We start from the raw sequence: 11,307 nt of genomic DNA, 5'->3' as shown, positions 1-11,307 counted from the left end.
TGGGAAGACTGAGCTACATTGTACATCCAACAGCCTCAAACAAAAATAGATTTCCACTACAACCCTAATCTTACCATACTGTAGCATGCAGTTTTGTTCTGGCTCAGTCTCTCAGACTCTTTCCCTCTCTTTATTGTTTTATGAATGGAAATTAAATTAATGCTCAGTCTGCATTTACACCAGTACCAACCGTATCCTCGTGCTCCCTCTCTAATAGCCAAAATAAGCCATCTGATTGCTATCTGTAGTACCAACAGCGCTACAATCACAGATGGGACTTACAGCAGTGCTGGTACATGATTGCTTCTGATGTTGCCCAAGCTGCGGCTAACATTTCCACGCTGATAGATGATGGCATGAGGAGACTGTGCTCAGTATCGGTTCAGCGTTTCTCTCACACAAAGAGAAAGGTCTTTTTAGTAGTATGCTGTACTAGTTTTAGATTATTTTTCCTCATGGCCCAATGCAACATGTAGTTAATTTGTAGAGGGGCAACAGGCAATAACAGTAATATCTGAGATTTTGTGTGTTTGTTTGTGTATATGTGTGCATGCAGTACCCCGGCCCCACAGCAGGCATGTGAGGAAGGGTGTGTTGAGCCGGAGGCAGCGACGGGAGGTGACTGCAGTGACGACACACTTCCTGCAGGCAATGGGGACACTCAACAGTATGTTCACATATCTATCTAACATCTACAGTGGTTACACAGATAACAGCATAGATAGATTCATACAGATGAGGTATAGATTAAAACATGGGGTACCATTAACTAGCTTCAGTGCTCCTGGACAAGTCGACGGAGCTCGAATGATGGTGTTTAGATGATGGTGGAGGCGAGGCACCCCTTAAACTGTGTACAGAAGCACTTGCTTTTCTTTTCTCCAAATGAAAAAAACATACTGCATACTGTACTGATACCTCCCAATACATTTAATACAGCAAAGACAAAGATCTTGTGGTCTTCACTGTCACAGATTGAACATATGTGAGGACAATTAACTCTAAACACTGCTATGTTAGATTTACTGGGACCTAAGAAAAAAGTACGCAGGTCTTTTGTCTCATTCAAACCATTTCAAGGTTGAGCTCAGAGACTTCCTACATGCTAGGCTCTTCCTTTCCCTCTCCCAGATTCCCTCCTAGAGTCAGATTTACTGCTCCCATCAAACTGACTTCTACAGTATCGGTCTCCTTGTCACTAACACTAGCCGGATGTCAGACTCGTCCATTGTCAGCCACCTAAATGTGGTGCACTGACCTGAAAACTTGTGGTTCATAGGAACCACCAGTTGTGTGTTTCTCAGCTGATCCCCTCCTGGCTGTTTTGTAAGCTATGCGCTCAGGAGGCTGCTCGCTGGGTCACATGAGAGTGTGAGTCCCGTGAACCCAAAGCATTACTGGATAATACCACTATTTTTCCTAATCAGACTAGCAGGCTGGGATCAATAATAAGCCAAAGGTGTGTGTGTGTGTGTGTGGAGTGAACATGTGAAAGCATGGGGTGAGGATGTGTGTTGAAAAAAAATGAGAAAAAACAAGGCAGAAGTCTCGACGACTGGCAGAGTCTGTTTATAGAAGCAAAACTCGAGCGTGCACTTAAAGCGAAGTGCATGTGATCCTGTGAGTGTATGCCTGTTGCTCGGGCAAGAGAAAGTGTTCAAGACACAGAGAGAAGTCTGGGTGTGCCTGGCACAGACGATAACAAAGCAACGCTGAATTATTAAACAGTCGACAAGTCATCTTGAAATGTGTCCTTGTTAAGAGATTTTATAGCAGAAGTGACAATCCAGTTGTCACTGGGAGAGGGAATCACTAAAAAACACTGCCAACGAACACCAGAAGTCACTTTTAGAATACTATACTATCATCTCAACGATAAAGGCATGAAGTGCTGCTCCTTGCACGTACAAGGACGCCAGAAGCTGAGGTGCAAAGCAAGTCAGTTCAGTGAGTGTAGATGAAATTTGGAAGCCGGGGGGAAAGAGATCATATACGTGTTGGAAACTAAGATGTGTTTCTTCAGCTTGATGTTTGTCTGACTAGATATGCATTTGAAAATGAAGCCACAATTTGTACAACAGGTAAATGGTTGTAACCAACCAAAAGATATAAGTCTATAACAGACCTGCCCATCCACAGCGTCAGTGCCACATTTTGCCTTGAGGCGTCAAAAGAACACTATCTCATTCCTAAATTAAGATATCACTAATAAATATACAACGTCCAATTAGACTTTCAAAATAAAGCGGGCCAAACCACCAAAACTATTTGAACAGGTTTAGCAAAAGACCGTTTGGGTCAAAATAACTCCTCCCTTAAAACGTTGACTTTTGGTGTCACACACAATTCTCCTCCCTACATGCTACGTTCTTCCGCTGCTCACGTCTTCGCCTTTGTCAACACGTGTTCTGTTCACGCCGAGGCGAGGCAAAACGTGACGCTGCCACGCTATCCTGGATCGATGGGTCTGTTACACGCTCTGGTGTAGTGAACTTGTTGTACAGTATCTTGTAGAGTATCTACAAGGGCAAAATGGTGGGTTTGGAATGACAAGGGGGGCCTGCATCTGACTTTGACTGCTGGACAATTCTGAGGCAGACCAGCTGACTTTATTTCTCCTCACGACTGGGTAACATATAGCACCACACATCATGCACACAGCCAGTTGGAAAGATGAAGGAAGGGAGGAAGATGAAGGATTTGGAACTGGCCATTAAGCAGGTCTAATAATTGATAAAGAAAAGTGAAAAGTTCATTTTTTTTTATTTTTTTTAAAGCCTAAATCTCCTAAAATACTGTAAGTTATTACATAAAATGCTTTGGATATGCTGGGCAGCTAGCAGAATCCTCTTGTGCACCACAGCAGATTACAGCAGAGGAAGTAATGAATGAGCGCAGTGCATTCTGGGTGTGAGGCAGCCCTTCAGCATACATGCTTTATACATCTGGAATGACACTTGAGACGGCGGTTTGGATACCCTTGAGGCTAAATCAGCTAGGGCATGTTAAAACGCACGCAGCACTTTTAGAAATTCTTTCATCCAGGACACCGTCACCTGCAATTAGTCAATAATGTCAAGTGATCTATTTATATCTGGCTGTGTCATTACCTTCCAGCGTATCTCCTTCCACCACAGTCTGTACGCTTCTCCATCTGCTGTGGAAGTCATTAAATAAACAGACCTTGCAGTGAAAATATTCACATTTGCTCGCAGCACCGCATTCAACAGCAGTTGGAAAGCCATTATGAACACATCAAATTAAGTTGTGTTTGAATTTTACTGGTACCCTAAGTGTCCCATCAGAATCAACCTGTCTTTGTGTTCATGTGCAGCAAAGCAGGTTTGATCCTCATTTGTATCAAATACCTTCTATTGCATCCGCTCTGACAGTGATTATCCGTGCTATCAAACAGCTCTTACCTTTTGCCTTTGTGCAGTTTATCCATTACAACTGTTAAACGGCTGCCAACCGCTCTGCTGTCGTCTCTACCAGGATAGCAGCACTCGACCCATCTGATGTGGCTTCGACCCTGGCCCAAAACAAAGAGCCGCATGAAGAGGAGCATGCGATAGCCATGTCCGACCTCCCGCCCAGCTCCGCAGAGGAGTCGGCCAACACTGGACCAGGACCAGCCTCCTCACAAGACCTCAGGACTTCCATTCTCTAGGGGGTCCAACTGTTTCGTCTGTTCCTACTGCATCTAAATAAAACCCCCAAAAGCCACTCTCCATCCCTGCACCTAATCCCAATTTATCCAGTGAAGTACCCCACATTCTCAAACCCTAACCAACCCAGCACAGACTGCCTTGGTTCCTCTCTGTAATAACAACTGTACATGCAACGCGTTTGTATTTGGTGTTAATGGCTGTGCGTCCGCCTGTGTGAGCGGAAGCTGAAAGAAAGAGATGCATTAACGCATTTGGCACGTGTGAATGTTCGGGTGTAGGTGTGTGCATCAACAGGTGAGCACACTTGTGTGAATGCGTGAGCATGTTTTAAAACACTCTCAGAATGGATGCGAGCGTGTGTGTAAATGTGATAAAAAAAAAAAGAAGTTGTTAATCTAGTTAAATGTCTGTAAGATCTTTTAGGCTAGAATTACTTTGTTAGGAAATGTTTTTCATAGCGACCAAATCAGTGCTGCTGGACAAAGCTGCCCAACACGATGGAAAAGGGGCAGCGGTTTTACCAGCAGCTCAGTCCGATTTATTCGCGAAGTGCTTTGGCTGCATCATAGAGAACCATATCTGCACCGTGTCATTTAAATGTACAACAATAGCCTACAAGAAACAAATCGATTCTTCATTATTGAGATGAAGTTTAAACTTGATTTTTATTCCACATAACTCCCGACCTTTGTATCTTCCTTTATGACTTGAGCGCTACCAAATTAAAGTGATAATGTTGAATTTTTGCTTCTATTCTTGCGTTGATTTTTCTGTACTTTCTTTGCAGAGCATGGTTTGAAATTTTTTTTATCATTTCAGAAGTAATAACGGGGAACAAATGACTCATTTGTATGCACAAATTATCAAGATTTCTCCTCCAGACACTGCCTCCACGCATGGCAAACCAGTGTCTGAAGCCTAGACCACACCTTCGCGGGAGTTTTTCCAAAACTTGGCTTTTTCTGGGTATTCTGGCCTTTTGTCCACACACTAATGCAGTTTTAGGTGACTGAAAATGGAGCTTTTAGAAAACTCCTTCCGTTATGAAGATATTTAGACAGCAATGATGATGTGTAGTTTTTGTCTTGTGACAACAAAGTGTTGTTTCTTTACACGTGGCGATTTTGTGTAATAATGCTGGTGCAAACTATGCTAGCATACTTTCTATATGTTCTTCTGCTGTTATTGAGGCACGGTGGCGTCAGAATGCGTTATGGGGGTCGCTGCTACATAATCCAACACACATTGTCAACGCCGCTGGTTTCGGATGAGACCTGATGGGGAAATTTACGAATCCTACCAGGATTCATAATTAAATGTTCAGGTAGCCTGCCGGCAATTCGGGCGTCTGATTGGCCAACATGACTTTAGGGTTAGGGTTTGGCATTCTCCTGATAGAGCTTCAATGGTGTTTTTGCGTTTTTGTATGCACAAGTGAGATTTTTGTTAAAATGATGTTTGTGTGGACAGATTTTTTTTTTTTTTTTTTTTTTTTTTGGAGAGCCAAGGAGAGAAATCCCTGTTTTAAAAAATACCGTATACATGCGGACTGCGTATAAAAATCAACTGGACTACTCAAGTATGACTTCAGCACGAATGCTATCTCACAGTTGAGTCTTTTATTGTGCGAGTGACCACACACACACACACACACACACACACACACACACACACACACTGGCGTCATTTGGGTTATGATCACAAGGCATATGAATGTGAGTGTTTGAGAAGGCGCTTGAACCCTCAAGTGTATCCATGTGCACTGTGTGTCTACTGTTTCTGTGCGTGTGTGTGTGTGTGTGTGCGTGTGTGTGCTTACACAAGGTCTGGTCATGCGCTCGGTAGCTATTTAAGCCAGGAAAGGGGAATGGGCCGACTCTTGGGGGGCTACAGTTCTGCAGACAGAGAGGAGCAGCATGCACAGTCAGAGGTAGGGGAAACACATTACACAGATGCTTTTTCACATAATGAACAACAGAATTCAAGAAGTCTCACAACTTGCTTCAGCTTCCATTAACAGACTGAGAGTGGACACGAGACTAATGTACAATTAAGCTACTGGCAAAGTGAAATGAGGAGAATCAAGTTTTATCTCAGATGAGGATATGCAACAGATTGCCACACAACAGCCCGTGTTGCGTATGGTTGAATAATGCGTTCAATCATTCATAACATGCTCTCTGCAAAAGATTCACAAAACACTTTTTTTTAAAAACTTTTTTTTAATTGGTAACTTTTCTTGGATGATATCGCTGTTTCGTTGTAAAATAATTTCTCCTGCCAAATTACTGGTCACCCCTTCATTCATCCGTAATCAACAAGCTTCAAAAGGCGAGCAAGTCAAACTCCAAAAAAGGTTGAAGCAAATCATCTGTAGCCGTCTATTGTTGAAAGCATTTCTGAACTTGTAAGAGTTGAAAGCTAATGGCTTTGTGAATTATAAATAACGACTCGTGCCGCCTGCAGGGGCGTGCAAGAAGCGTAAGAAGTGAAGTTTTGGAATAATGTTAAGACAATTGGCTTGAACAAGAGAACACCAACCCGTTGAGTTTTGAGCTTAACTGAAGTGTATATCTCCAGTGTATTGAATTTTTTGGCTTCATCTTACCAAATGTGTGCTGGGATAGAACACGGCCCCTAAACACGATAAGTGGTTTAGAAAGAGACGGATGGATGGACGCAAAACAATTCTCAACATGTAAAAATGCGTCTACTCTCTCTGCGTTTCTTAACTTTATTCTACCATCTAACTCACCTCATGTACCTAAAATACTCTTCCCCACCTCTCGCCATCCTTCTCTCCGGACTTTGGTAGCATGTGGAGAGCGGTTCTCCTGGTGGTGACCCTGTGCGCCACCCTTACAATGGCCCAGTTCCCCCGTGAGTGCGTCACCCCCGAGGGGCTGCGGAGCGGCCAGTGCTGCCCGTCTCCTACAGGGGCTGCCGGGGACGAGTGTGGCTCCAGCACGGGAAGGGGCCAGTGCGTTTCCATCGCCGCAGACAACCGCCGCCATGGGCCTCAGTACCCTTATGCGGGGCGTGACGACAGAGAGAGGTGGCCGCTGAGGTTTTTCAACCGCACATGCCAGTGTAATGGGAATTTCAGCGGCTACAACTGTGGACGATGTCGACACGGGCTGACTGGACCAAACTGCGACCAGAGGATCTCTGTGGGTAAGAGAATGGATGCTGTCGAAACTCAGCATTGGAAAGAAATTCTGTGCTTGGCTCCTGCTGTACCCTGTAAGATCTGAGTGGGCCTCAAATATGTAAGAAAATTCATCAGTCAAGGGAGTGAAGAGAGCATTTATTGTTGGAGAAAAGAAATATCTGTTAATTTTTAATAACATTTTTCTTTTCTCCTCTCTCCCTCTGTTCCTCTTACAACTGAACAACCCTTTACCCTCTCCCCTCCTGCACCCCCGTCTTCTTCTTCCTCCATTAACTTCGTTCCAGTAAGAAGGAATATCATGCAGATGAGTGCAGCTGAGAAGCAGGCATTTGTGAATGCTTTGGACCAAGCTAAGAGGACCGTGCACCCAGACCTGGTCATCTGTACACGACGGTACATATAGAAGCATATGAATATAAGGAAGGCTGTTATTCAGACAGTCTTTGGGCTCATATCAAGACTATGGAACAGACAGTTTAGCCCAAGGACTTGCAGGCTCAGTCTCGCTGAGTCTGGTATTTGAAAGCTCAGTAAAATAGCTATGGGTGAACCCATGCTGTGTTTGAAAATGATCATTAAAATCATGAAAAATTCTCATGGCAGCTTTCTGTTTAAGCTACAGGTGGAGGAACAAATCATCAGTTTAGGCAGGAGTAAAGGGAATTCTTCTGAGTAAGAGAACATAAATCTGTGAACAACCTCCTTCCAAGTCATTTGAGGATTATACTAGATTAATCTTTAATCATTTCTCAGCTGAAGGTAGACGAACCATTTTAACCTAATTAGAAAAAAAAAAAACTTCTTATTAATGTCTGAGCAGGATCTTATTATTATGAAGTCCACCAAGCCAGCTACACACAGAAATAAAAGTATATATTTTCACATGTCAAATCAACCAATGTGAGTTTTGAGGGCTGTTTCTGCATTGCAAAACAAGATGATAGAGAGCAGAGTGGAGAAAAAAACACAACCTTTGCCCTGCTGCTCCCATCATCTGTAGGTACCAGGAGGTGTTCGGGCCCGATGGCAACACCCCGCAGTTTGAGAACATCACCATTTACAACTACTTTGTTTGGACCCACTACTACTCAGTCAGTAAAACCTTCTTGGGGCCAGGCCAGACCAGCTTCGGTGGTGTAGACTTCTCCCACGAGGGCCCCGGTTTTGTCACCTGGCACCGTTTTCATCTGCTGCAACTGGAGAGAGACATGCAGGTGAGTAGAGAGGGGGGGGGGGGGGGGGGGGGGGGGGGGGGGGGGGGGGGGTAGTGCAAAGCAAAAAGGGAGGCAGAGGAAGCTTTTGGGGGTGATGGAGTGATGAAGAAGGAAGTGAGGATGGGAGAAGGGATGATAAAGGGAAAGGAAGGAAAGAGTGTGGGGATTTGATGAGATGGAGATGGAGTGGGGAGCTATCCTGGAGGAGAAAGAGTGGGGGCAGGGAGGGAGGAGAACAGACACCAAAGGTGGAAATGATTAGAAAATTTTATGCATTGTTTGCATGTATCTATTGATCCATCCACTGTATGCAGGACATGCTGGGCGACCCCACATTCGCCCTGCCCTACTGGAACTTCGCCATCGGAGGCAGCGAGTGCGACATCTGCACTGACGACCTGATGGGAGCCAGGAGCTCCTTCGACGTGAGCTCCATCAGCCCCAACTCCATCTTCTCCCAGTGGAGGGTCATCTGTGAGGGCGTGGATGACTACGACACTTTGGGCACCGTGTGCAACAGTAAGGCCGGTGTGATGCACTGTGCAGGAGGGTGGCGTTGATGTACAGCACAGGCTCAGCTGCATCAGAAAAGAGGGCAAAGAGCTCATAAAGAGAGCATGTAGAACATAAGCTGCTATAAATAATACCCCACAGCTGTTGTGCTGCATTCAATATTGCTCGCTATTACTACAGTTTGTTCGAAACTACTCCACTTGTTAAGCAACTTCTTCTCAGTTGCTCCATGCATCCAATGTACCGCACACTGCATCTCAAAATGCTGGATTTAATATATATATATATATATATATATATATATATATAGTAGTAGTAGTAGTAGTAGTATATATGCAGCAACCCTTATTTCTCTATAGCACACATGAGTCATTTTTCAGGCATTAATTCTCAATGGGTCAAGCAGTTTAAACTCGAATAAGGAAACTCTGTGTAACGCTGTAATAAGCTGGACTTTCGGTGATCAGATTTGCAGGGATTGGATCTTGTTCCACGCTGGCACCAGATTACAACCGAGTCACTACATTTGCTTGAGTTTTCGATTGTACTTATCACACAATGAATCAATCCTCTTTTACTGTAGTGCTTTTCTACAGACGCACTGAGTGGGCGGAGGGGGTCATTTTGAACAATCTCTTATGTGTAAGATGAAAGCTGAGGGAATTTGGTAGCAGGTACAACATGTGAGTGGCCAACGTGTGAGTGATCTGTCTCATTAATCCCCTTAGAGAGTCATGACAAGCTCGGTATTTCCTGCGTCAACAAGCCACGTCTCCTTAAATGGGTTAGGGGGGTTGCCTCATTTGTGCATGCGCTTGTTGAAGACAGGAATCCAGCAGTCTACTGGCTCCTTTGATCTGAGGGAATAATCTTCAAACAGACAGACAACTCAGTGATGTAGCCTTCTGTTTAGGCACCCGTGCGTGCGTGTGTTTGCGTACATGTGGGAAAGAGAGCACAAAAAAAAAAGCAAGAAAGAAAGAGATCAAGCACGAAAGAGAGGGGAAAAAAACAACACTCCTGTTCAGTCACAGAGCTCTCACTCACGACTGTTGACTTTTAGTGAATAATTAAAAAGGAAAACTGCCATCCTGTCATGTTTAAGACTGATCAAACTAGTCTAGACTCCTCCATAGAATTAGAAAGTAGTTAAATAATACAACATTTCTAATCATCTCTTTTTCTCTTTCTGAGGGGACCACTGGCATGTGTCTGAGCTACAACTTATTTTCCCCCTTAACCAAAAAACTGCAGCTGCTAAAGTTGGTGTGAGGTAATTAGATTTCACTCGGTACTTAGATCACTTTCACGCTGACCTTGGGTTCTGTCCTCGTCCCCCAGACACAGAGACCAGTCCCATCAGGAGGAACCCAGCGGGCAACGTGGCTCGGCCCATGGTGCAGAGACTGCCGCAACCCCAGGACGTGTTGGACTGTCTGGAGCTGAACACCTTCGACACCCCACCTTACTACTCCACCTCCTCCGAGAGCTTCAGGAACACCATTGAAGGTGCGCAGTTGTGCGTCATGAGTCAGACTCAAAGCAGCGTTTATTCAACATCCTCTGGTCAAGCGAAGGGCATTATTCAGTCGGGCTCAGCTCTGACTACAAAGCTGCTGAAGGGCTGTGTGACTGCACAGACACAAGCATGAAGCCACACACACACACACACACATACACACACACACACACACACACACACACACACACACACACTAAACCATCCGCCCACATGCATATATAGCTAGTTCCAATATAGCATTTGTTGTTCCTAATTTTGGTAAATCTGAGCTCTCATTTAATGGCTTTGTTTTTCCATATTTTCTAGGCTACAGTGCCCCCCAGGGGACGTATGACCCGGTAATCCGCAGCCTGCACAACTTGGCCCACCTCTTCCTCAACGGGACGGGCGGACAGACTCACCTCTCGCCCAATGACCCCATCTTTGTCCTGCTGCACACGTTCACCGATGCGGTCTTCGACGAGTGGCTCAGCAGGCACCAAGCAGGTGGGCACAGACTGAACTAGATGCACATACGGACCCCTAACCCAATCAGAAGGATGAATAGATGGATACACCTATTGTTTCTCATCCTGCAGGTGAACTAGTTTACCCCGAGGAGAACGCTCCTATTGGTCACAACCGGAGATTCAACATGGTTCCTTTTTGGCCTCCTGTCACCAATGCTGAGATGTTTCTCTCAGCCCCAGAAAACCTGGGATACTCCTATGAGGTCCAGTGGCCAAGTGAGTGGCAGCACACACACACTCATCCACAAAACCAAGTGACACCTCACGACCCTCCACTCTTCCTCCACAGCTCGTGCCTACACCCTGTCTGAGATCATCACCATAGCCATTGTTGCGGCGGTGCTGGTGGTGGCGGTGGTGGGTGGCGTCATCGCCTGCGCCGTGCGCGCCCGCTCCTACCGCTCGGCCGAGGCCCTGGAGCCACTGCTGGGAGAGACGTTCCGACGCTACTCGGAGGATGACCGGAGGCTGGACAAATCTCAGTCTGTTGTCTAAATCCACGCCTTTTCAGCGAGGCCTAAACGTTTTCATGCATTTGTTTTGCTTTTTGTATTCCCCCACTTCTTCTAATAAAGTTGAACTGGTTTTGAACCCAGATTCTGTGTCCATGTCAGCGTATTTGCTAGAAATTGCAGGGCTGGCGAAGTCTGCTGGATCTATTGTTTTTGGCACATACAGCAGAAGAGATCAGAGTGCAGTCAAGGGG

General features: G+C 45.2%; 1 protein-coding gene across 1 annotated transcript; it reads left to right on the top strand.

The window, feature by feature from the left end:
- The first annotated feature begins 5,587 nt into the window (after nt 1–5,587).
- tyrp1b (tyrosinase-related protein 1b) lies at nt 5,588–11,096 on the top strand. Its single transcript, XM_041964913.1, has 9 exons — nt 5,588–5,601; nt 6,487–6,845; nt 7,128–7,236; nt 7,844–8,057; nt 8,372–8,576; nt 9,912–10,079; nt 10,399–10,578; nt 10,671–10,817; nt 10,891–11,096. The coding sequence occupies exons 1-9, from the start codon at nt 5,588–5,590 to the stop codon at nt 11,094–11,096; spliced, it is 1,602 nt and encodes a 533-aa protein (XP_041820847.1).
- Nucleotides 11,097–11,307: the final 211 nt, after the last annotated feature.

This window comes from Chelmon rostratus, chromosome 3 (assembly GCF_017976325.1).
Source record: "Chelmon rostratus isolate fCheRos1 chromosome 3, fCheRos1.pri, whole genome shotgun sequence".
NCBI classification, from domain to species: Eukaryota; Metazoa; Chordata; class Actinopteri; order Chaetodontiformes; family Chaetodontidae; genus Chelmon; species Chelmon rostratus.
This window is presented reverse-complemented; position numbering and strand designations above follow the sequence as displayed.